Source organism: Coccidioides immitis (genome assembly GCF_000149335.2).
Source record: "Coccidioides immitis RS genomic scaffold supercont3.2, whole genome shotgun sequence".
Lineage (NCBI taxonomy): Eukaryota > Fungi > Ascomycota > Eurotiomycetes > Onygenales > Onygenaceae > Coccidioides > Coccidioides immitis.
This window is the reverse complement of record NW_004504309.1, coordinates 1,755,064-1,779,647: the sequence shown is the minus strand read 5'-3', so window position 1 is coordinate 1,779,647 and position 24,584 is coordinate 1,755,064. Positions and strand designations below refer to the sequence as shown.

Genomic DNA, 24,584 nt, shown 5'->3' with positions numbered 1-24,584 from the left:
TCTTCCTCCGAGACTCCGTAGTTTCCACTTCCTACCCGTAAACATCGCGCCTTCCAAGCATCAAGCATTTATATCACGTGAGAAATTAGTTGACCTATTACGTAATATGCGGGGAAAGGCGCGCCGGCGTTTGGTTTGGTTTGGGCGGGCGAATCCCGACCGGCGGCCGAGCAGCAAGGTTTGCCGTGCCGATCTGAGAGCCAAGGTTCTCGACTCGCGCGCCGCACATCTCGCACCGAGCTTATCGAGCGAGCATCCATACCCAAACTGCCGCTGTAACTCTCTCAACTGTCTCCTGTGACCCAAGAGCAGCAGCACGTCTTCCTGGCTCCCATCTCCAACCAAGGCACAAAACAAAGCACGGCACCTCGAGATAACATGTCCGACATGATGGTGCCACCTACCTTCTGCCAACGGGTCAATGACCTTGCAGAGCCAGCGCCGCTGTTGCTCGGCAGTGCATGGAGTCAGTAAATTCATCCCACTGCGAAGGAATCTTCGAGGTCGCCGTGATTCTTCTTTATTGACAGTCCTTCCAATTCTGCTTTTGTTTTAGATTTTACGGTAGTCTTCTTGGACACGGTGTTTAGACGGGGAGAACTGCTTGCTCCGGTTCTCAGGATGTCCCAGATCAGAGCCGAAGGCTTTTCGAGGTTCTGGATCAAGTTCTCAGGTATGTAGATTGCTTGCATTTGCAACTCGTGCAAACTGCATTTGATGGGAGTCCGGCAGCAATCATGCTGTCTTGCGAGGTGCAAATGTGTTCGACAGCCGCCGTTTCTGTCTTACTTCAACCCTCGATTATATTCATCTTACAATGTCCCATCCTCGAAAACTAAACCCTCCCCTCCCACATTTAGGAGCTCGGGACCCCGCATCTTCCATACCAGCAGAACGCGTCGGCTCCAGCGCTCTGATGCCAGCCCTCCTCTCCACCGCTAGCGGCGTAATCCTCGACATCGGCCCAGGGACAGGAACGCAGATGCCTCTCCTGACCAGCCCGGACATCAAAGCCATCTACGGCGCCGAACCCACCGATGGCCTTCACACCGACCTTCTCGCCAAGATCGACTCCTGCGGCCTATCGTCAAAGTACCAGATCCTCCATTGCGGCGCCGAGCCGCAATCCCTCATCCCAGCCTTGGACAAGGCGGGCTTCAAGGAGCTGGGCAGCGGCGTCTTTGATACCATTATATGTGTGCGAGTGCTTTGTTCGGTGCCCAGACCCGAGGAGACGATTCAGGGCTTGTACCGCTTGCTGAAACCCGGCGGTAAATTGCTCATTGCGGAACACGTGGTTAACCCGTGGTGCACGAGACAGGGGAGTATTGTGGGACGGTTGGCGCAGCTGTTTTACACGCTACTCGGTTGGCCGTTCTTCATGGGAAGCTGTGACATGAATAGGGATACGGGGAAGATGTTGAGGAAAGCCGCTGAAAGAGATGGCGGATGGGCGAGTGATACCCTAAAGACGTCTTTTGCGTGGGGACCAATGCCTTATGTCAGTGGGATTTTGGTGAAGAGGAGCTAGAGAGGATGTTGTGTCGGGGGAGCATTAGTTCATGATAGGTTAGGAGATACCCGGTGCTGATTCCCCGCTTGTTATGTTTTGTTGATGGCTTCTTATATTCGTGCCTGCTAGAATGCTTTGGTTTGTGTTTTTGGATGGATTTTTTCTTTTCTTTTTTTTTTTTTTGTTCCCAGCTTTTGGCGTTCTCTATCTTATGGTGTGAATACTTGTCTTCTCGAGCAACTGGAGTCTGAAAGTTGTTCAATTAAGACGTCGGTATACTTCATTATTTACATCGTCAGCTGAGCTCAGGGTCCCTTGCATAATCCATATCGTAATAACCCACGCTATTATGGGTTGCATTGCGTAATGTTTTGGTGGTCTTGATTCAGTATTCGAGACGGCATATATAGCCTTCTCAGGTCTGAAACATAGCTTGCTGTTGCTATAATTCTTGTCCTCGTTCTCCAGGCTTCGGTCGATTGGGTGGCCACCAATCGAATAAATCAAGAGCCTCACTCGTCCATGGCCCTTGCTCTTCGTCATTCCTCGAACTATCAGGCGTACAACTGCCACTAACTGTCATCAGCCGAGTCTGTAGGCTGCGACTAGGGCGACTCGACCTGCATCTTAGCGCAGAGGTATCTGATAGGGATTTCTGGAGGCCGTTGGCCGCGGTTCTGTGTCTATGTGGAGGGGCGGGATTTGATAGAAGGGTAGTGGATTCAGTTGGCTGTGCAAGAGCTTCAATATCTGAATGACTCCGTAACAGCGATGGTGGTTTCGGTGATGGCCCGGTATTTTCCTTTTCTTCTTGTATTGCTGGAGGCGGTGGGTTAGGTTTGAAGAAATCTGATATCGACCTTGTAGCCTTCTGGGGACTCGGAGGAGCTTCAGATACATGAAAAGATTCTTCGAGAACGCGCATCGTAGAGGTGGATGGAATGTAATCCATAGGAGAGTTTCCGCCTGTTGGGGTCAAGACCGCCATCTTCTCGCCCTCAGACCTGGACAGCCCTCCCAAGGGAGTTACGGAGCTACTAGAGGAAGGCTCGATTCCACCTCCCGGAATAGATGTGTTCCAGGAACTGCCAGTGGATTCCCTCTGGGCTGGTTTCTTTCCCGTCTTGGGTTTCTTCGATATCTCTAAACACATGAGCTTCTTGCGTGGGTTTTCCACTGGCGATGGAAAGGTTATGTTGCGCTTATCTCCATGAAACATGGCGGTGATCGCTTTCTGGTTGCCCAACAGGGCTTTCTTGGATCCTTTGCGACCATGCTCTGCACGGCTTGAAGAAGTGATCTTGAGCGCGCTGGCTGGCTGGAAACCACCGGATGTGTCATTCTGGTTTGGCTTCGTAGTAGATGCGAGGTTTATTCCGGTACTTCCCCCGTCATTTATTTTACGCGCGGAGATTCGTTCAAGATTTTTCGAGGCAATGCTGGCGTCGCCTTCCCGCTGTCTCTCAACCACCGGGGATAGCTTTCTTCTCTTGGTCGGCCGCTCCGCGGCATGGTCATGCTGGTCTTGATCATTCTCACGCTGCAGCTGAAATGGCGACTTTCTGGGGAGCACGGCTCTCCCCAGTGGACCGCGATTCTTCCCCAGCAGCTCATTCAACGACTTGGGTCTAGCAGGGTTCGCGACCACCCCAGCAGCAGCGGCGGCGGCGGCAGGAGTTTGCTGAATCATCGTCCTCGCAGGCGATGCAGTCGAGTTTGTCTTCCTCTTCTCCAGCAGTTCAGTTAGATCGGTCTCCGTTTTCTCCAGGCACTCGCCAACCTCGACGAGAACACCCCGCTCCAGTTCCAGCTGGTCACCATCCCGGACGGTACTGCTCTCCCGCATGTGTAGGTCCCCGACAAAATCTCCGGACGTGCCGTAGACCATCACCCGCCGATTAAACGTGTGAAAGCGAAGAAACCCGTCCTGCCATCGCTTCGCTTTTCGTTTGATGTCGTATGTAAAGAGGCACGAGAACCTGATGACGGCCGCGGTGGTCTGGCTTGGGCCAGCCGCGACGGGGCGTGTCGTCCTGGCGGAGGGGGTGCAGTCCATTGTCGAGCTCGGTCCAGCTCCCTACGTTCCAGCAGCCGACTCCCCAGCCCCGTGCGGACGGCTGTTGATCATTGATCGTTGCTCGTCGCCGGCTTAAATGCCTGTCGCGTGCATCCGACGCGTCAAGAAAAACACGCTTAGTCAGCATTCATTCCGTCCCGCGGCAGATTTCAATTGCGCCGTCGACGATGAGCTTGTTTGAAGGGGATGAAGGCGAGAATAGATAATACGTAGCTATGGTGGAAAACATGGCTATCTACCTACTTGCTAGATCTAGAGGAAGAATGGTGGCCCAATAACTTGATGCCGTAGCTAAATGTCCAGCCCCAAATCACAGTACTCCGTAGTTCGGAGCAGAACTCATCCCCAAAAGACGATCACTGGGTATTGATTGATCATGTAACTAACTAACTAACGAGCTAGAAGAAGCTCGCGAGTGCTGCAGCCGTTTTGGGTTCATTGTGCCAATGTTACGCCGTTGGCGGAACTACCTCAGCTACAGAGCTCACTGGATGAGTTTGTCGCCTGATTTTATCTCTCGCATATCCTTGCTCGATCCTGGGAGTTGATACAAGATCAATCTCTCTGGAAATGGGCTTGTTTCAATTCAGAGAGCAGCGGGGCAGGGCCATGGACCGGCCGTCACCGACAAAGAACGCGATACTGCACGCCCTCTCGTCGCCGTCTGGCGCAGCGACTGGCGGTGGACTGTGTGTGGGCAGCAATTACGCAAGCTGAGAACGGCGAAGCTCGCGGCCCAATCGGGTGCTGGGCTGCAAGTCAACCGATTTAGCCTTCATCCAAGCTTCTGGGAGGTCCTGGAGATGGTTCGTTCATTGTTCAGCAGAAAACCGCTTTTCTCTTCGTTGGTAGCACCCTCGTTTGTTCGTTTTCTTTCTCTGTATTAGTAGTTAACACGGGTTGGGAAAAGGGAAAAGAAAAAGAGGATGTCCCGCTGCTTGAGGCCGTAGTTGGCTGGTTGGCCCGCCATCCACGCCTTTGCGCAGAGGTGAAACAGCCAACTCTGCGGAGGGATCGCCATCCCGGTGACGCATCTGCTCGCAATTTTGTCCCACATACTTTTTTTTCCTGCAGCCGTCTGGCCTGTCGTTCCCTTCACAACTGCCTTGCTCTCCCGTTGACAGACTTTCAGGCGGCTCCCTCTCCGCCTTTCCTCCGAGCTCGAAAACCACGCCGTCTCCCCACCTTTCCGCAATCGATCTATTGTTCACTTATCGATCTTACAATTGCAGCTAACACAATTCCAGTCGAGGGGTCTGGACAGACTCCTCTGAACCCGTCGTTGCCCGCCATGCTGACCATGCACAGGCAGTTCGGCAAGCTGATGAAAAGATCCGCCGACGAGAGCCAAGTCTCCGTGCTCCTCAAGGACTTTGACAATGCCGATAAACTGCTGACCAAGGTATGCCCCGGCAAACTTTTTGATCCGGCGTTAACCTTCCTGCGAAATGTCCTGGCTAAACTAGTCCATTTCGCCCGCTGCGAGTAGATCATCGACTCGAGCAAAGCATGGCGCGATGCCTGGTCCTCCATCCTCACCTACCAGGCGAGACTGCTCCAGGAATTCGAGACGCTCTACCAGCCCATTATCGGCTCGTCCGAACCTACCGCTCACCCTCCCGCAATAACACCAGAATCCACCTTGGAAAGGACGTCTCGATTGAAGGAGGAATACGAGTCCCTCCGCGTTGACCTTTTGGCGGAGATACAGTCGGTAGACGACCGCATGATCAAGCCTGCGATGGAAGCAAAGGATTATCTACAGCCGATGAAGAAGGTCATGAAGAAACGCGAAGATAAAAAGGTCCGAAATCCCTACCTGCGCATGTTTTTGGACCACACTCCCAATTATGCCCGAATGCGCGCATGGACATGAAAAGGTTCATCGCTGGGTAATTGTTATTTATTGATTTATTTTGGGCAATTGAGTATTGGCTTCAAGAGGTGGTTTATGATCGAGGCTAACTTTGGTGGACGTATAGCTCGATTATGAACGGTATCAAGGTAGAGTGGACACCGCGCGGAAGAAATCGAGGCGGTCAGATAGAGAGAATGCGGCCCTTGCTAAAGCTGAACTTGACCTGGCCAAAGCCATAGAGGTGGGTGCCTGTGCATGCTTTGTCGAACTGGACGTGCCGATTGTCCCTCGATTAACTGGTGTTGGTTTGCAGGAATATAACGCGGCAGATGATCATCTTCGCAACCATTTGCCTGGTTTGATAACTGCCACATTCTCCATTCTTCCACACATTCTCGCCGCTCAGATCGAGATCCAGAACACCCTTCTTGCTCTATACTACACTTCGCTACACAATTATTCCTCGGAGCAGAACTTCCCGTCTCCACCACCTCCGATGGACGTGGTGATTCACACCTGGGAGCAGGATTTCCTCCCTATCCAGCGACAGGCGGAATCAATCGCCTGCATTTCTCATGGTAAACTAGGTCGCCAACGCAAGGCTTCCGATGAATTCAGAAATGGCGGACTGCGGAATGGATTGGGTGCACGCCATACCAGCAACACGTCTGCAATTCGTAAACCGTCTGTCTCCCCGGTTCGCGCCATGCATGCACCACCATCTATCCCAGCTGACACACGGCCACGGATAAATGGCTTCAACACCGCCCCGTCTGGCAATCTAATGGCAGCAAACACAGCCAAGCAATGCTCTCCCCCAAGGATAAGCCCAACCCCCTCCGAATCATTAGATCCCTCTCCCTACCATACTACTCCACCACAACAGGCCTATACACCCCCCGTCTCACGAAACACACAAAGGCAAACATCCGCACCTACCGCTGCAATTGCCTCAATGGCTGCAGCCGCCGCGAAGAAAAAGCCCCCTCCCCCTCCTCCCCCACCACGATCGGCATCATCCCAGATACAGTTCGTGACCGCACTATACGACTTCGGCGGTCAAGGTGCTGGCGACCTCGTGTTTAGAGAAGGCGACCGCATTCGTGTCATCAAAAAGACCGAGAGCACTGACGATTGGTGGGAAGGAGAACTGCGAGGCGTCAAGGGCAGTTTTCCTGCTAACTATTGTGCGTAATGGAGGACTCGCTGTCTCTACAAACAGTTCCTACTTTCATTTTGCATGGTCAAGGTTGTTTTTCATCTCTTCTCAAATTCGGCGATAGCTGGGGGAAAGGGGAGAAGGGCTGGTGGGAAAACAAAAGGAAAAGGGATGGGAAAATTATGCTTGCTTTTTCCTTTTAATACTGACCTACTAGAATATAGGATGGATAACGATTGTCAGCCCTTTTTTTTTTTTTTTTCTTTTTCTCCCCGTGTATCATGGAAGCGCGACACATTTATCGTGTCTGGTGTGGCCTGGACTTCCATCTCCTTTCCGCTCGGTTCCCTTCAGGTGTATCTCTGATCCAGCCTTTTCTTATCAGTACATGCTCGTGGGGAGGCAAATTCCATCGGTGTTCATCTCTGAAGTCTATTTCCCTTGCCTATTGTTCTATTTTGCTTGATTCATTTGATGTTTGTTTAAACAGCCTTTCAAATGACTCCGCACAACCCTCATTTCTAAGTAATAATGTGTGCCTAAGTCTCTTTATTCTTCTTGTCGAATTTGCACATACACTCACATGGAAAAGAAGAAAAGAATACAACATGACATATTAGTTATGTTCCACCACATGTCCCTCTCTTTCAAAACGTTGCAATCTGCTGGAGATATATATACACAAGAAGCAAGATGAGGTTGATTAATATGAAGCACTCAACCAAAGAGCAACCAAAAAGGCCAGCAAAATGACAGTATGCTAATTACTGGTTACAAACTTTCTTTCACAGGACTTATGCGCGGACTAACCCCCTTTTTTCGTGAAAGCAACCAAAAAGTGGAAACGGACATGATGAGGACAAGAGCAACAAGGTTGCACAGCGGAGAAATGATACATCTATCTCTAGAAGTGGTCCATTCGGCGCGGATATTTCAAACCGGTATCGTATTGTGGGAAACTTAGCCGCTCTCTTGGGGAAACGCTTTTCACTTCGACATCGAAACCCCAGCGATGGCTGCTTTATTCATCGATCTTACCTCCGTACACGAGAAGCCGGCACGTTTATCTGTAATCGCAAAGTGTTGAATCCCGAGACATCGACGACCAGGATCGAGCCACGGGTGGAAGGACTTGCAGCTCACTCTCGACATCGTATGGATGTGACGGATGACGTTCTGGTGAGTCACGTTCTATATTCGAAAGATAAGCCCTAGTAGCTTGGACTTGACGAAGAATCCGATGCTCGTCGATGTCAAATTTTGCTCTCTCGATGAGTCTGGAGATCGTATTGGCGACAATAATAGAAGCAAAGAGCACAGCACTCCGCGCAGCCAAGCCGCCGTAGCACCAGGCATTTGCGAGGTCAACGAGATTCAGTTCGGAATTCGTTGGCTTGTACAGCTCTGCGCCAGGCATATTCGAATACGACGCATTAGGCAGCATGGCCTGCGCTGAAGGCAACGTTTGCAGCCATGCATAAGCCGCCGCGAAATGGGCCATCATGTTTTTCGGGATACTCGACTCCGGTCCTCGTCGTCCACCGAGGCAGGTGCCAATCCAGGATACAGATCCCAATATAGTGACGACGACGAAGATGATGTTGATCCACTGCATCGACACAACTTGCTTCCTGATAATATCCGGGTATTTGTCGTCTAGGTAGCGGAACGCCTTGTCGTATCTGACCCACTGAGCGGAGATGATAGCCAGGGCTATTATGTTTATCGCCAGGAGGCTTATCCGGGTGGAATAAGTGAGGAGTATGTTTTGGGACCGGATTCTTCGTCGAAGGGCAAAAGTCAAGATAAGAAGGCACAAGAAGACACAGCTGTTTATAAAGAAACCTCTGCTCTCCCGCCATCCCCAGACAATGGCTGGATCAATTTCCATGACCATCCTTGTAGTGTTTTTGTTATCAAACACAAAAGGTTATAGCTATGGCACTAACAAAACAAGAGGAATTAAGGAACGTCGATTTTATATAAAACGGATGGGTGCACCTGTTTGGCATAAGAGATAACACAGAGAAACGAAGGACTCGGACAAAATGGTAAAAAGAGAAATATGATCGAGGGAGAAAACCACGGCTTATTTATATATATACCCTGATTGACAGAGCTCCTACATCACGATGATTCTTCATTGTTGTCATCCGGAGCAAATCCAATGGTATGCGTCCTGGCAGCGTGAGGGGCAAAAGGGGGTTGTTCAATCATCCGCCCTGGGCGACCCTTGGTACAGAGAATCTTAAAGCCCGTCATACAAGCAAAACAGCCTCGAGACGTTGAGATACTCGAGCCTTAAAGCCTCCTATCGATACGCGGAACTATAATGTCTATTTTTCATGGAATGAGTCAGCCTTCATCTCTACAACAACGGGACAGTCCCTTTTTTCCTTCGGCCCAAAGTCGTCGACACACCCTTCTGAGCTGAATCGGCAGCGGCTAATGTTGGTCAAAATCGTCATTCGATGCTGGAATTGTATACGGAGCAGTGACAATCACGCCAACTCGAAAGACTCTAGAGTCAGTCGCAGCTATCTTGCAGGAAGCGACATGGACACCTCGGAATGACGGTGCGATGAACACACAATGCTCAAACCAAAACTCAAACCCGAATGGTGGAAAATCTATTTCATTTCGATTGTATAAGACAAGGTATTTTATGATTCAATTGAGAAATCGTACGGTGAGTATGGAATAAATTTCTGATACGAACGAATTGTTATCAGAATATACTCCGGGAATAGAGCGGAGACCGTTTGTGCCCCAGTTCAAGCAAGCGGGCGAGCTAATTCCTCACATATTTCCCTTTTCCCTCAAGCCATAATGCTACATGTCCCCCCAGGAAGTTTAATAAAGATCTAAGAAGAATATTTAAAGTGTCTCACATATACTCCTAAAGTATACTAATATTAGAGCTTATGGATATCTGTTTTAACTGTGCTCGAAAGTCTCAAGCCATTCAACGTTGCAGCTTCAGGTATTGGAACATAATGCTCTGCCTATCTGCTGGGATCGAAATGTTTCCCGCGATGATGTCCCTCCTCGAGGAATTCAAATGAAGGCTGATTCAGTGGGGCTATCAGCGCCTCCCATGAGTCGTCTCCGATCGCTCAAGAATAAATCAACCATGCGCTTGCTGCTAATGGTAGAGTGGAGATCCCTGATCTTGGAAAATCCCTCCGCAAACTCGTTCCTATCAGGTGGGTTATTCTCGTTCCCTTCTCTATTTTCCTTGGCCATTAAACCATCACCTCCCCTTGAACGTGTCGAGCTGTATTGAACACTCGGCATCCGCCTCGTGATGTCAGCTCCGTAAAAGGGGGGTGGAACATTCCCGTCATGTCGGCTTCGAGTCGACAAGGAGGTACGGGGGTTCCGGCCATCAAGTGGGGACACCGTCAACGATTTACGTGATTCAGGCTGGCGAGTTTTGTTATAGATCAATGGAGACTGATTAGGAGCTTTCGACTTGCTTCTGGATCGACTGGAGCCAGTGGAAGGCACGTTCATATCGACAACGACCGGGGCGCTACATGGAGGAGTATGCTGGTGTGTTACTAGAGACGGTTTCCTCGCGTTTGTGGCACCAATTGATACTGGCCCACTCGGTGAGCGATGGAGAGGCCGAGAAAAGTTGTTCTGGGAGATAGTACTCAATTCTGTCAAGGCGTGACCTTCATTGTTGGAGACTCTGTCCTCACAGCGAGGAGATTTTACACAGATTTTATTGCGATTGACCTTTCGGAATCCACAGCTCGGTTCGTCATCTGAGATCTCGCCATGAATATCAGCATCTTCTCTGTAGTGCATTCTATCACTAGCGGAGAATTTAATGTCAAGCTCATTTGAAAGGCTCGGTCGATCAATAAGTTCCATTTGAGAATTCATCCAAGATTTCCATTCAGCGCTACCTCTAAATATTCGATCACGGCCACGAGGTGTGCTAGGGAGCGTCTCTCTACCTATGATGGTAGCTGTCCCTCGGTCTTCATCAAGTTCAGAAAAGGCAAAATCGATGTTATTCTGATGGCCACCCGGAGTATTTGTTGTTCTTGAATAGACGCTAGGCGATACAACGAAGCTATCCGAAGGGGGCGAATTCAGCACCACCACGGTACGCGAATCGTCATCAGAATAACGGCTCCTTGTTGGCGTAGTTATAGTATCACCTGCGTATTGTGCCGAATGTCGATAAGGACTTGAATGAGACGCATTAGAATTGAAACGGCCTAAAGGCCGTCGTGAACGATGCTGGAGAATGCTCTCATTGCGTTGAGCGATCTGTTGAGGGGTGCGTCCAGGGTATTCTACAATATAAGTAGGCTGCGTTGACATGTAGCTGCGAACACTTGGGGAGTTTCGCGGGGGGATGGAAACAACTTGACTATAGCGCATGAGCGCTTCGCCAGGCGCTTGCCCTGTCCCCTGGCTCGGGCGCTGTGAGCTAGAAGGCGGCTGGGTGTTATCTCGGCCGGCTTCAGCCCCTTCGAGCCATTGGTTTGTAGTATCACTCTGCTTCTTGAGCGTATTCGATCCGTCTATTTTTCGCATTAGAGCGGAATAGACTCGCTGGCTGTCAATGGAATTGGCCATGGGATCGAGACAAAGAGGCTGTCTGAATGGAGAATAGCCATCGTGATAACGAGGCTGAATATGAATGGGCTTATTGGGATCACCATGTTCTTCGATAATGGATAGACGTGTTTCAACCGGTCGTGTCGTGTTGATAGAATTTGTCATTGTAGAATTTGTCCAAGTCGTAGCTCGAGAATTTGATGTGGAGACGCTATCTATGCTTTTCATCGAGCGGATGCTCGCAGGTCGATGGCCCGAGAATCCACGATACACGTTGAAGACACTCGCGTCTGGGTGATTAGAATGGGATGTGGGCGTCGACATGTGACTGGGATTTAGATCGGGCTGGAATTCGGGGTCGATAGAGGCTCGAACATGGGGCCGGTATGTGTCCGTTTGCTGCGGAGACACGCTCCCTCGCAGGGCTCCATGCCGCCCAAAGATCTTGCGGAACCCATTCTTAATCGATTGAGAGAGAAGCCTCGCCCGCATGCTACGATGACCATCTCTATACCGTTCCTCCGCATATCGGGTCGAGCATCTGGGGTCGTCATCGTTTGTCATGGAGGTGCTGGTTCGAAGGGTTCTCCTCAACGATTTCTGTTCGCGTCGCCCTTCTCCTGCGATGTTCGGTCCAAGAGTGTCAGATTTGGATGTTCGGCTAAGATCGCGCAAAAACTGTTCTCCCCCAAGTTTTATCGCAGGGCTATGGCTATTCGTGGAACTATGTCTCTTTGTGGGGGGCACACTGTCCCCCCCCTTGAAGAAAGACATCGATCGACGCAGCGGAGTGCGAGCAAAGTGATGCTTGCTGGTGTCTTGTGATTGACGGCGACTTCGTCTTGGAGAGCGGGAACCATTGGTTAACCAGCCAGTGCGCAAACGCGCGGAGAACATCGACTTTGATTTGCGAAGCTTTCGGTAGGACGACGGTATCGAAGGCACGGAGGGTATGTCGTCGTCGAGCATGCCAAATTCTTTGAAGTTATCAATGGTCTGAGCTCGTGATCCGTCTTCCTTCTCTTGTACAGTATCGTCGGCCGTAAGATGTGCTGCCGCCGGGGAGGAGCGGATAGAACCCATCTTTCTCACGCCGGCATTTGTACCGTCGCTGAAGCGGATGCTCTGAGACCTAGGTACTTGGACAGGAGGGCGATGAGCTCCAGCTTCGCTATCGTTTGAGTCATCAAAGGATGACCTCGTGGCTCGCTGCATTGCAAGTGACGCCGCAGTCAAGGCGTGTCTTTGAGCTCTCTCATCGTCGATGGGTTGAGCAAAGGAACGGTCACGGCGTCTGCCGTTGGTTGAAGCAAGAGACTTGCTTCTTTTGAGCCTGGAGTTGGCACTGGAGCCTCTGGAAAGCATTGTCGCAGGGCTTGGCTGTCCCAAAGTATGTATTGAAAGAGTAGATTTGTATATACTGTGGCCGGTTTAAATATATCTAAAGTCTGATAAGCGGCTAACAGCTGGGAGTAGGCATTCTATTAGGACGACACGCGCCGCAGACGCTCAACAGTGGCATGATCCCAGACTCAAGCCGGCCGTCAGGACAACGGCCATAACACAAAATATGAGGGCAGGTTCAACCCCGGCGGCGAGAATAGGAGAGCGGGAAACCGTCGATAACACGGCAGGCCCGGGCTGCACACACACCCATGCCCGGCAGCCGGAATACGCTGGAAAGCACAACCTGGGCACCGAAACTATCCATGACTCTCAGACGGGCAGCATCATTTCATCTGTACACGGAGTGCTCTGTTAGCGGCTGATGTCAAATGTAGCGACAACGAACCGCCAGGCTTGGCGAGCAGAGCTTTAAGTCAGCTGGTTGACTAGTTAAATAACGTTAGTTAACTAACCAGCGGGTTTTGCTTAGGTAATATAACTAGCCAAGACAAACCAAGCCACGGAATGCGGCTCAAAGTCACGGGACGGTAAGTTACGGAGCTCCCGTAACTTAATTTCACAGTACTGTAAGTGTAAGTTACAGCCTTTACGGAACAACGTTGCCCCGGAGCCCCGATCAAGGTTGAGGTCCAAGGAATGTTTGGACTCCGAGCATCGTGAATGAGTGCTACAATCAGATCCGTCGTCAGGCCGTTCGGTTTCTCACATTGAGATTCCCACACAAGGCCCTTCCAAAGGTTGAGACCATGCCTCCAAAACCTGACCCCCTGCAAATCACGCCGAGAAAGAAAGATAGATGTCAAGGGCGGCTATACGGCCAATAAGGGGACGTAAGCCAAATCACAAACGTCTGCCTGGTCTCTGTGTGAGTCAGGATGGAGAGTCATTCTTGTTTTCGCTCCATCCAGATGCAGCAAAACCACCACCAATAGCAATGGAAGAAAACATGTATGTTGGCCCTTGAACAATCCATACTTATTTATTCCGTCGTAGACCCGTATATAAAGCATCACACCTGCTGGATCTTCCGCGAAATTACTGCATGAGAGCCTCGCTTTGCAAGGTAGAGAGCCATCTATACTTCTACTCAACTTATCTAGAATTCCCTTCCGGTTGACTACCTGCCACCAATGATACATCTCGACGGCAGCACCCTCGAAGGAGGCGGCCAACTTCTGCGGAACGCAGTTGCTCTGTCTGCTCTGACATCTCGACCGGTCAAAATAACCCGCATTCGAGCCAATAGACAAGGACCCGGCCTGAGGCCATCGCATGCAGTGGCAATCCAGTGCCTACGTGATGTCTGTGGTGGCACCGCTGTCAATGCGACAGTGGGATCTTCCGAAATCACCTTCTACCCTCGAGGCCAACTTAGGGAAGATGGCGATGTTGCATCGGAAGAGGAAGCCAACGACGGGGATGAGGGCCTCGCTGCGCCATTGGAAGCGATGATAAAACTGGAATCGATGAACGATGTACTTCCGATCCAGTCAGAGTACAACATCCGCCTAAAGACCCCAGGCTCCGCATTCCTTATATTTCAAGCATTATATCCATACTTATTGTATGCTGGCGCATGCCACAATGCTCGGGTTACCGAAAGGAACGCAAACCTCCGCGAATCCAGTATAAAACTGAGTGTGACAGGCGGGACGAATGTCTCCTTTTCTCTCTCTCACGATTACTTCTCACAGGTCCTTATCCCAAATTTTGCAAAACTGGGGCTACCTCAGCTCAGCGTGAACTTGAAGCACCGCGGTTGGAGCGCGGGTCAGACGAATCTGGGGTCTGTATCTTTTTTGATCACCCCTCTGAAACTTCGAGAAACGAGGGAAGAATCGAATGAGGGAGCGGCGTCAGGGGATAATCATGAATCTATGTCTGATTCTGGTGCCTTCTCTCCGATTTTCCCTAGAATAGATCTCCACGTGTTGAGGCGGGGCAGAATCACGCAGATCGATATCACGGTTTTGGCGCCAGACATGTCTTTAGATGAAGCAGGATCGGCCCGCCGCTCGAAACGAGGAAATAAATACCACCACCCTAATAGTAAACAGAGTCATATCACCGATAGCAAAGACAGGAGCCAGGAAGAAGATTTAGGGCTCGACTCCGACTCCGATGGCTCTCCTGAGATGCAACAACCCGGGAAACGGTTTGCCCCTAATTCCGTTCGCGAGTTCATCGAAAACTACACTTTTGAGAAAGTCTCCCACGAATTCGGCGCGAAGAGAAAGGGGAACTCCAGCTTTCAGCCGCCGAAGATCGAATTACACTGGTCGGAGTCCACACACCACCGCTCTCGAATTTATGTTCTCCTTGTCGCGCATACGTCGACAGGCTTCCGCCTGGGGCGAGACGCACTACTTGGTTCACCCAGTAGTCTTGAATCAAACAAGAAGTCTGGCCACAAAGGCCCACGAAAGTCAAAAAGAAAAGGCAAATCACGGACAAATGCAGATCACAAGACGGGAACGGACTTGGAACGCATGATCGGGGATTTGGTTGACCAATGTGTCGAGGACTTAATGTATGAGCTCGCGGATGGAAGTGGCACGCGGGACCTCAAGAAAATATTAGGAGACGGCTTTTCGAACCGGTTCCTGGATTCATTCATGCGTGACCAGGTTGTGGTGTTCCAGGCCCTGGGGAAACTTGGGGCAGGTGATGCAGACATGCCATTGAACCAAGATGAGGAGAGGGATCTGAGTTTGCACACAAGGACAGCCATGTGGGTTTGTGAGCAGATGCTGGGAGTAAAGTTTTAGGCACGTATAGAGCTTCTTAGTATTCGCACACTCTGTACTCCGTAGAGAGAAGTTGGGTTGTCTTGCTGGCTGCAGAAAACCACGTGACACAAGAGCTTCGTGCCCGGACGGCCTGACGAACGTGCTCCATCTCTCGCAAGCTGGACGCAGGTCCGCCAGGGCCTCTTGAGGGAGGCCTTTACATTTACTAGCCTCGGCCTCTTCTTTTATATTTTACTTTTTTTTGGCCGCCCATTATGGAATCCCTTAGTGCTTACATCCTAACGTTCAACTGCGCTCGTAACGTTGTTGAACCAGAACAGTTCGCTTCCCACTTATTCGACGGGCTGAACACATCACAACCAGAATCTCCACAAGCGGACGCAAACCTCCCCGATATCCTGATCCTCGCACTTCAGGAAATTGCGCCGATTGCTTATGCCTTTCTGGGCGGTTCATATCTGGATCAGTATTACGCTTCTGTCAGAAGCGTGGTGGATAGAGCGACTGCAGTAAAAGGGGGAGCCGGGTATGATGATAATGGGGGTGTGCATTATGTCAACCTGCTTTCGAAAAATGTTGGCTTGACCGCGTTGATGGTGTTTGCGAGAAATGACGTTTCTGGGAGGATACGTTACGTTGAGGTGGCCGAAGTTGGTGTAGGGGTTCAAGAGACAGGGAACAAAGGTGCCGTTGGAGCACGGATTGGATATCTGGCAGGAAGCGAAGAAGATAGCAATGATGATGGTGAGGATGACATTGTGGAGATGACTTTTGTCAGTGCACACTTGGCTCCTGGTGAGCGTGAGTGGAAGAGAAGGAATGAAGACTGGAAAAGCATTGCACAACGGCTCGTTTTCCACCCCGAGGAAGCAGAGAATTCTTCTGATCGCACGCATCCGCAAGAAGATGAGGAAGGGGTGCCGCTTCTCCGGGCACCATCATCCTTGAGCACACCATCAGCGTTGTATTCACCAAAATCGTATCTGCTGGTCGCTGGTGATTTCAACTACCGCACATCAGATACCGGTCCCGGGCCGGACGATTGTAGACGGTTTCCTCGACCAAGGGATGATCCGAATGACTTTGTCCACTTTGCGGATTTATTCATGCAAGATCAACTAACTCGTGAGCGCGAAGCGGGGAGGGTTTTCGACGAGCTCCAAGAAGCTAAGATTACATTCCCACCGACTTACAAGTACTCACTGGAGGCTCGGGATGCCGCACTCGCTGACCCCAACGGTAATTGGAAGTGGGCAAAGAACCGTTGGCCAAGCTGGTGCGATCGGATCCTCTATCGCAGCCATCCCTCCGTTGTGACTGAGTCCGCGGGCATCAAAGTTCACATGTATACCGTGCTTCCATTATTCTCAACCTCGGATCATCGTGCGGTGGTTCTATTCATCTCGGTGCCTCTAAAAGCTCATCCGGAACCTGGAACTTACCTGTCTCCTTTCGAAGTTGATCCGCACTGGGACACCAAGCGTGCAGCTGCCAGACGCAAAGAGCTGGCCATTGGTGCTGCGGCTTACCTTGGCCTCACCTGGGAGGGAAATGGTTTGATGCTCGCAGCCTTTCTAGCAGTCGCGGCCGCGTATTATGGCTTCCGGACGTTCCTCGCGGGTTGATCCCCAAGTTCAGGATAAATTGGACATTTGATACCGCAATATATCGCATGAGATGCCATCCATGAAACGTACTCCGCACATGAAGCTTATATGCCGGACGGGCCTCGTTTCGGGCATGCATACGTACACCCGGAACACTCTGTGGGGTATATGAGATGATCTCTCGATCCCAAACTCCTCTGGGAAATGGGCAAGGGGGCTCGTTTCAACCTTGAGATCACCCACCCCGCGCACACATTACGTGCATATCGGATGCGTCTGCTGTCAGGTTGCCAGATGGCCAAAGCGGCATGAAACATAGAACGTCAATAATGCCTATTCTGGCAACTCTTTCTCTTCTTACGCCTTCAATCTGGCGCAGAAAGTCAATATTATTTCCCCCCACCCCGAAGGAGCGCATGCCGGTCGTACACACTTGAGGTTTTGGATTTTTCTTTTTTCCCTGTGTTTTCCCCTCTTCAACCATTTTTCGTTCTCGTTTTCCCTTTTTTTTTTTTTTTTTTTTTTTTTTTTTTTTTTTTTTTTCCCTTCGTTCAATAATCCCTGGTTGCGAAGGTGGCAAACTGTTTCGATAAACTTGAAGAAGATCGTAGCCAAGCTAAATCCCGAGAAATTGGATTTTCTGTCCAGGGGGAGTGATGCCAGTGATGCTTGCAATTGGCAGGGTTGTCACTGACAAGATTGCCCGATCCTTAATATTAATATTAAAGGAAAGGAGAATAAGTTGCCGAGACCCTAATGATTCGTCGCAAGTTTTGCGTGCCGTGGGATGATTTTTGCATCACGGCACTCACATGCGTTGTTTTGATCTCGGGAAACAGGGCAAAAGAAAGTGGACATAGACGTACGGATGGAGGCCGACACCAACTGAACTAGCAAAGGCTGACGTCTGGACCCTTGACTTCGCAAGGATCTAGAGGAGTTTGGCTCGACGAACGCCGTTGCAGGGCTTTTTCCTTGAATTCTTCAACAATTTCCCTGAATCCTCCCCCTCCCCTTTCATACCAGCCGGTTCTGTACTTGTTGCGTGAGACGATCAGTTAGGGCTGTGAAGCATTCCTGGACCCTTTTGAGAAGCGGTGGGACGACAAGGCTATCGCCAGGAATGACTCACGCACACACAGGGAGGATGTTTCTTTCAGATACAAGTATATGACGTGCGTACGGAGTACATACATACAGTTCATCCGTGGCCTACAGGGAAATTTACATGAGGATTTCTCTCCCATGATTATTATCCAGTTGTCTCGAATGCCTACAATAACAGCTTGAATAAAATAAAAATAAAAAAATAAAAGAACATTTACCAGCCACTGCAGATTTCGTTGGGAGAGATGAAAAGACTTGAAAAAGGAAAACAAATACAGAGTAAAATGCCGATCAAATACGGAGTAACTACGTCTTGAGCCCACTCCAGACGATCTACCAGCCTCAAACTAACTAATGACACCGAAGCGGTGGTTCTGGCGGGACGTTTGATGTCCGGCATAAATGGGACAGGCTGCATGACAAAAAAAAAAAAGGAAAAAGGCACTAACTTCGCCGTATGTAACTACATATGTACGGCGTACGGAGCTGGCGAATACATACCCCTATGCATGCATGCACGAAAGGGAAGATCCAAGGAGCCTTGCTTCGGCTGGATCGGCCTGCCGCATTTTGCATCGCTTTGTTTTAAAAAAAAAAGAAAAAAAAGAAAAAAAAAAAAGAAAAAACAAAAAAGAAAAAACAAAAAAGAAAAAACAAAAAAAAGCATGGATGCGTGTTTTGGGGCGATAGCGGGCCCTTTATTTTCAGGCGGGACGTGGTCTAGAACTACCAACTAGTTAGTTCCAACCGTCTGAAAAGGCGTGCTGGTTTCGAGGGCTAACCTTTCTTCAGAGCCTTGTCAGCCAACGTCTCGAAAGGTCGTTGGTGGATTGAAGATTGAAGTACATATTCTCGTGCACATGGTAGCAAAAACAACGGTATCAAACTCGAGATCGACGATAGTTATGCTTAGAGTTGCCAGTTAACCCAACGGATATACACATCAACTTTGTTTGTGGGAAAAAAAAAAAAAAAAAAAAAAAAAAAAAAAGGTGAAATGAAATGAAATGAAAAATGAAAATAAAAAAAAGGAAAGAAAGAAGAAAGAAAAAAAAAACCGTTTTGAGTCCCTGATCCATGTTGACAATCAAAGGAGCGCTTCACTTTTCAGCTCCGTTCACATCAAAATGGACAACGTGTCTTTGGAGGCGCATCCCTTCAGCTTCGAAATATATCCATGCATGTATAGACAGTCACTCAGTACGGCGCGCGCCCTTCGTAAGTACGCTACCTTCTCCCTACAAAGAGTTACCTGCAGGATGTGGTGCGCCGCCCCGACGCTGCGGGTTTTGGGATGCTCCTAGCGGGCTTCCGGTTCAGCTCGCTGGCAAGACGCACGATAACAATAAGGGCATGTGCAGGCCAACGGTTGCCTTGCCGGAGGGGGCCGGGGCGGTTGGACGCCTGGATGGATGGACATACTCTTTGTAGAAGTCGATATGCAGCCTTCTCCGGGCTGGACCATTTTACTTTTTCCCCTTGTCCTCATGCGCAATGGTTGAGAGAAAGAAAACTACTCCGTAGAGCACGGAACACGCGGGAAGGTCTGAGAAATCCAACGGAAAAATAAAAAAAATACTCCGTACAAAAAAACACTTGTCCTATGAGTCAAGTTGCACCAGGAAGGGAGCTGTGTCTAGATGCAAGCTGCTGTGATGGAGACGGCGCATGAATTGACTTTTTTTCTTTTCTTTTCTTTTTTTTTTTTGTTATTGCTGTTGCTCTTTGCTTTCTGTGTTCTCTTTCTTCGGCGTAGAAGTTCTAGACCCAGCCGGCCAGAATCAAAGCGAAGGGGCGCAGGGGCAAAAAGGGGAGAATAAAAAACGCTATACAGAAATATTTTCTTTTAAAAAAAAAAAAAAAATAAAAAAAAAAACTAGCTGATGGCTGAGGGGGCGTTTCTGGGGGGCGGGATGGATACATGCATACACCTGGGCCACGGCTTTGGGCGTGATGGTCCGTCCGCGAGAAGATTCCAGAGACATTTCTAGGCCGGGCTCGCTAAGGACGAGCTTAAAACCGAAGAGGGAGCAGGGGATTGTCGGTGAATCGACGGGTGGAGATTAACTTGAGAGACAACGTGATTGATCGATTGATCGGTGGTGATTCACCTTTGCGAGATCGAGACCATTGGGCTGTCTCGTGAGGGCTGAAGGACGGATACTCTTGTTCTCCATAGTTCACAGTGGAACGAGCCGCCCGCATGCGATGCTACTTCGTTCCAGCCATGCCAGCGGCTCAAAAGGCAACCCGAAAAAAAAAAAAAAGAGGGGGGGAGAAGAGAAACAAAGGGCTGTACTCCGTACTCCGTAACTACTCCCGTAGCTCTCACTTGAATTCGCAGCCAAAATCCCGGAGAATTTATCTAGGGGAGCAGATTAGTACGTCTTCCCCTCGTAAAGACCGCGTTAAACTGTCAGTGGCTGACGAGTGCGTGGGGAAGAAGTCAAGGTGCAAGTCACCGCCTCGGAGAAGGGTTCACGATAACCCATCACGGCTTCGAAGGATGTCGGCTAGCTCCGACGGTACGGTGTGAAAAACGTGGGCTGAGTCGGTGACGGGAGTTTCTCTTGGATTATCATTTTTCTCGAAGCAAATCGTGAAGCCGTGTCGAGTCAGCAGCCATCCATCCATCCATCGCATCTCGTCGAGCGCGTGTTGCCGGTCTGGTCTGGCCTTTCGCTCTGCCGATGGATCCGAACAAAGCCCAGCGCGTTTCAAAAAGTGCCAGCCCTTCTTAGCTTGATGCCTGTTCTGTTTCGTTCAATTTTTTTTTTTTTTTTTTTTTTTTTTTTTTTTCTTTTTTTCTTTCTGCCTTTTTTTGATTTTGCTTTTCTTTTCTTTTCTTTTTTTTTGGCTTGTCGATTTTCCTTTTGATTTCCTGAGGCGTTTTGATCGAACCAGAGTGCTGGGTCGAACCAGGGCAAATCATCGCATCCACTACATACCTAACTAGCTTCAGCCCGACTTCTTATTATCTGTTAACTGACTAAGTTAAAGCCTAAACGCATCGCCGGCCTAGCAGTGACCGTGGCTGTCAGAAGTGTCAAACCTGAAAATGAAACTCGAAGCCCGGCAGGGATCATGGAAGGCGAACATCTCATTTTGATCGCAATGATAATTATCACTTTCTGGCCAAGTGGAATGGAACTGAGGCCTGACCGTCTCATGTCATCGAATTTGCCTTGATTTTGTGTGTGTGTGTGTGTGTGTGTGTGTACTAACTACATACTAACTACATATATGTATGTATCTGCGTGATGTGATTTGACGGCCAGTTAGATTGAAGCGATGGGGTTGACGATGGCCCGGTTGGTCTCACCCCATGGATGCTGCTGAGCGGTGAGCGAGAGATAGCGGACAACGACGACAACGAGGAGGAGAAGGGTTTTGTCCTCGAATTCCCCTTGTCGATACCCTCGCTTGCTCGTGAACTGTCCACCTGGGCGCCCCCCTCCCCCTCTCTCTCTCTCCCTTCACGGCAGCCTCCGAAATCAGGACCCCAAACCGGCGGTTGAGGAACAGACATAGAAAAATTCCCGCCTAATCGCGAGAGATGCAGATCGTCGTCCACACACATACATCCTTCGTACGGAGTGCGGAGCAACTGGTCTTGTCCTTCCTTTCGCTTTTTCATTTTTCACCTTATTTCCTTTTTTTTTTTTTTTTTCTTGTTGTTGATTGCCCTTGCACCGCCGTAGCGGAAATACATTAACTACATCATACAGCATTAGCATCCAGGCATTCATGCATAGCCAGCCTGCACGTTCAGCTCAGCAACACGCCCCTCCGAATGCAGGACCACGGCCAAGCCCCTGTTTGGATTTTTTTTTTTTTTTTTATTTTCTTTCTCGGTGGAGATCATTCTGCAAAAGGTGGACAAGGGCCGGGCGCTCGTCATTGGCCGAGAGTCTGCTCGAATCAGAGTGTGCATGTACATAGCATTTATGTGTGGACGGTGCATCAGGGACGTTGTGAACTATATTAAGAACCTTGTGTGTGAGTGAGAGTGCGCGAGTGAGTGAGTGAATGAGCGATATGCGGTACGACGGTGCGCTTCGCCCTTCCACCTCGCTGGATATTATTACGAGAGTACATATTATGCTTCCCGTATATCATTAATTATCTGCACACCGTACTGCCCAACAACAGGGCTTCGGTGTTGTCGGCTGCGGCTTTTGGCTGTATGTAACTATTATGTGTTATCTTGACGCCCGGCCAGAAGAATATGATGCAGACTTGGGGGGCGGCGTGGATTTGGCGGTGGTAAGACAAGAAAGGAGGGTCGAGAAAAGTCAAAAGGAAAACGAAGGAGATGGAAAAGGCTTAACCGCGTTACAGAAGGACTGCTCTGCCTGGTAAATGTCAGGCATGAGGGTTAATGTGGTAACAGGCTGAAATAGATAAATACAGAAAGGGGGGAAAAATAATTAAAGAATACTAATAATCAAAAAAAATAAAAAAGAAAAAGAGAGAGAAAAGAGAGAGAAGAAGGAAAAGACAGACAGGCGTAGTTTAGGGATTATTGCAGTGTACTCCGTAAAAAGGCGAAAAATACAGAATACAGAAAAGCAAGAATGCAAAATAAAGAAGAAATAAAATAAAATAAAATAAAAAGTAAAGAAAATAAAAAAAATAAAAATAAGAAAAAGGCTGTCAGGCTGGATAAGCAACCCAAGCCATGGGCCCCCCGAAAGATATCAGGACCGGAGCTGCAAGTCAATCGCTAAACTCCAGCGTTACCCACTTCTGACTCCTGGAAAACAAAGGCCGGGTTTAGGTTTGATTCCCTTGTCGGGCTCCGAAATATAAGGCCTCGCCCGCCCTCCCTTTCCTGCTCCCTCCCTCCCGCTGTCAACCTAATCATAATCCTGCTGACTTTCTTACGCCTTGCTGCTCGACTACTCTCCTCCTGCTCCTCTTCTTCTTCTTCTTCTTCTTCTTCTTCCTCCTGGGCGAGCACCCACTCCCTTTGCCTTCTTCTATCTTGGGCCTTTTACAATCCTTTCCAATCCCAGCTTATCTCTTTATAATAACCCGTCCGGGGCGCAAGCCGTTATCAATCTCTTCTTCAACTACTACTACTACTACTACTACTACTACTTCTACTACTTCCTCTCCGGGCTGAGCTCCTACTTTCAGCTGCTTCTTTTCTCCCAACGACAGACCACCCTGCGTCTGACAACACTCAATTCTTACCTCTTCAACTCTGCGCGACATCCCGCTCTCAAGGCCCCCCTGTCGCGTCTCTCCTCCTCTTCCTCTCCTTTTCTTTCCCTTCTTTCTTTGCTTGCGAAGATGTACTCCTGCGTCAACTACCCGCGCGGATGCCGCGGCCGTGTCAATGTCCAAGGAGCCAAGTGCTCCACCTGCATCGTACGTTATATCTACTCTACTGCGCTCCCCCCCTCCCTCGCAGACTATATTGGCACAGCCTTTTTTTTTTTTTTTTCTTTTTTTTGTTAACCTCCACCATCTAGGCCTCCAATCTCCGGCGCCCAGGTTCTTCATCGCCATTCTCTTCTGCGCTGCGCTCACACAAGACATACAAGAGATCCTGGGATGTGCAGGAGTCCAAATAGGGCCACTAGCGCACGACCAGCAAGGAGAACTAGGCGCATGATGTAAAAAGGTAGTGTGTGCGCGTGTGTATGTGGGATGGTAGTAAGGAGAAAGAAAGAAACCATCCCAAAAACAAAAAAAAAAAAAAAAAAAGGAAAAAAAAGAAAAAAAAGAAAACAAAAGAAAAGGGAAGAGTTTGGTGGAACCCCTAGCGCTCGATGCCGAATTACCCCCGACCTTATCAGCAAAAAAAAGGTGCTACTACTCTACTTTCTTGGACTGGAATCCGCCGGTTTACCCTATCATTTAAAACTATCTCCCAGGAGAGAAATGACACAAAAGGACACAAAAGCAACCACAAAAGCAAAATATGGCAAGGCAAGACAAGGGCAAAAAGGCAGGATACATTGCGAGAAAAGAGCCAGATAAGACAGACAAATTGACTAAAAAAAAGAAAAAGAAAAAGAAAAAGAAAAAAGTTCAGAATTCATTGGAACCCCAATTCTCTTTTTACATTCTCTCGAATTCCTCTTCAGGTTTTCGGCATTCACTGTTATAGATTTTCTCCCCCCTTCATTTCTTTTACTACTTCTAGGAGTTGTCCCGCTGGCATACGGGCTTGCACAATACCCTTTTTCCTTCTCCTTTTCTTGTTCTATTCTGTTCAGTCTTCTTACTATGTCTCTTGTTCTCTAGTTACCCATACTTTTTGACGCCTTTGCATTTGGAGGATATCTGTTATTAGCCCATTTTCTTTCCCTCCCCCCCCCGCCACCCCAAGCACCAGCACCGGCGTTTCTCTGCTCTCTTTTCGTTTCTTTTTCTTTTCGCTATTCTTTTCCTTTCCCTGCGCAGATCCCTCCTACCCCCGCGCGGTCCCGTCCAACGCGAGGTTTCAATTCGTCACTTTGCAGGAAAAACACTCTCGGAAGGAAAACAGGATCGGATCACTTGGCTCCCGCG

General features: G+C 49.4%; 8 protein-coding genes across 8 annotated transcripts; 4 read left to right on the top strand and 4 right to left on the bottom strand.

Moving 5' to 3' along the window:
- Positions 1-312: 312 nt before the first annotated feature.
- CIMG_06134 (uncharacterized protein) lies at positions 313-1,799 on the top strand. The gene is made up of 3 exons (XM_001242237.2): positions 313-466; positions 557-673; positions 861-1,799. Exons 1-3 carry the CDS (start codon positions 379-381, stop codon positions 1,529-1,531), a joined length of 876 nt encoding a protein of 291 aa, XP_001242238.2. The 5' UTR covers positions 313-378; the 3' UTR covers positions 1,532-1,799.
- CIMG_06133 (uncharacterized protein) lies at positions 1,755-3,657 on the bottom strand. The gene has a single exon (XM_001242236.2). It carries the CDS (start codon positions 3,567-3,569, stop codon positions 1,956-1,958), a length of 1,614 nt encoding a protein of 537 aa, XP_001242237.1. The 5' UTR covers positions 3,570-3,657; the 3' UTR covers positions 1,755-1,955.
- Positions 3,658-4,463: 806 nt separating this feature from the next.
- CIMG_06132 (SH3 domain signaling protein) lies at positions 4,464-7,382 on the top strand. Its single transcript, XM_001242235.2, has 4 exons — positions 4,464-4,992; positions 5,080-5,394; positions 5,573-5,689; positions 5,762-7,382. Exons 1-4 carry the CDS (start codon positions 4,882-4,884, stop codon positions 6,641-6,643), a joined length of 1,425 nt encoding a protein of 474 aa, XP_001242236.2. The 5' UTR covers positions 4,464-4,881; the 3' UTR covers positions 6,644-7,382.
- On the bottom strand, positions 7,210-8,762 carry CIMG_06131 (uncharacterized protein). The gene has a single exon (XM_001242234.2). It carries the CDS (start codon positions 8,502-8,504, stop codon positions 7,671-7,673), a length of 834 nt encoding a protein of 277 aa, XP_001242235.1. The 5' UTR covers positions 8,505-8,762; the 3' UTR covers positions 7,210-7,670.
- A 792-nt stretch (positions 8,763-9,554) lies between these two features.
- Positions 9,555-12,553, bottom strand: CIMG_06130 (uncharacterized protein; the record flags this gene model as incomplete). The annotated part of the gene is made up of 1 exon (XM_001242233.2): positions 9,555-12,553. The coding sequence occupies one exon, from the start codon at positions 12,551-12,553 to the stop codon at positions 9,665-9,667; it is 2,889 nt and encodes a 962-aa protein (XP_001242234.1). The 3' UTR covers positions 9,555-9,664.
- A 1,172-nt stretch (positions 12,554-13,725) lies between these two features.
- Positions 13,726-15,363, top strand: CIMG_11683 (RNA 3'-terminal phosphate cyclase; the record flags this gene model as incomplete). Its single annotated transcript, XM_012358645.1, has 1 exon — positions 13,726-15,363. The coding sequence occupies one exon, from the start codon at positions 13,726-13,728 to the stop codon at positions 15,361-15,363; it is 1,638 nt and encodes a 545-aa protein (XP_012214068.1).
- Positions 15,364-15,519: 156 nt separating this feature from the next.
- CIMG_11682 (inositol 5-phosphatase) lies at positions 15,520-17,160 on the top strand. The gene has a single exon (XM_012358644.1). It carries the CDS (start codon positions 15,600-15,602, stop codon positions 16,968-16,970), a length of 1,371 nt encoding a protein of 456 aa, XP_012214067.1. The 5' UTR covers positions 15,520-15,599; the 3' UTR covers positions 16,971-17,160.
- A 5,625-nt stretch (positions 17,161-22,785) lies between these two features.
- On the bottom strand, positions 22,786-23,680 carry CIMG_11680 (uncharacterized protein; the record flags this gene model as incomplete). Its single annotated transcript, XM_012358643.1, has 3 exons — positions 22,786-23,041; positions 23,259-23,365; positions 23,609-23,680. 3 exons carry the CDS (start codon positions 23,678-23,680, stop codon positions 22,786-22,788), a joined length of 435 nt encoding a protein of 144 aa, XP_012214066.1.
- Between the last annotated feature and the right edge of the window lie 904 nt (positions 23,681-24,584).

Bases quoted from the DNA above. Each gene is read 5' to 3' on its own strand.
- CIMG_06132 (XM_001242235.2), top strand. From the start codon at position 4,882: ATGCTGACCATGCACAGGCAGTTCGGCAAGCTGATGAAAAGATCCGCC. The intron at 4,993-5,079 runs GTATGCCCCGGC...CGCTGCGAGTAG, and splicing joins CCGATAAACTGCTGACCAAG to ATCATCGACTCGAGCAAAGC. The intron at 5,395-5,572 runs GTCCGAAATCCC...GTGGACGTATAG, and splicing joins AGAAACGCGAAGATAAAAAG to CTCGATTATGAACGGTATCA.
- CIMG_06133 (XM_001242236.2), bottom strand. From the start codon at position 3,569: ATGGACTGCACCCCCTCCGCCAGGACGACACGCCCCGTCGCGGCTGGC.
- CIMG_11682 (XM_012358644.1), top strand. From the start codon at position 15,600: ATGGAATCCCTTAGTGCTTACATCCTAACGTTCAACTGCGCTCGTAAC.
- CIMG_06131 (XM_001242234.2), bottom strand. From the start codon at position 8,504: ATGGTCATGGAAATTGATCCAGCCATTGTCTGGGGATGGCGGGAGAGC.
- CIMG_06134 (XM_001242237.2), top strand. From the start codon at position 379: ATGTCCGACATGATGGTGCCACCTACCTTCTGCCAACGGGTCAATGAC. The intron at 467-556 runs GTCAGTAAATTC...CTTTTGTTTTAG, and splicing joins GTTGCTCGGCAGTGCATGGA to ATTTTACGGTAGTCTTCTTG. The intron at 674-860 runs GTATGTAGATTG...TCCCACATTTAG, and splicing joins GTTCTGGATCAAGTTCTCAG to GAGCTCGGGACCCCGCATCT.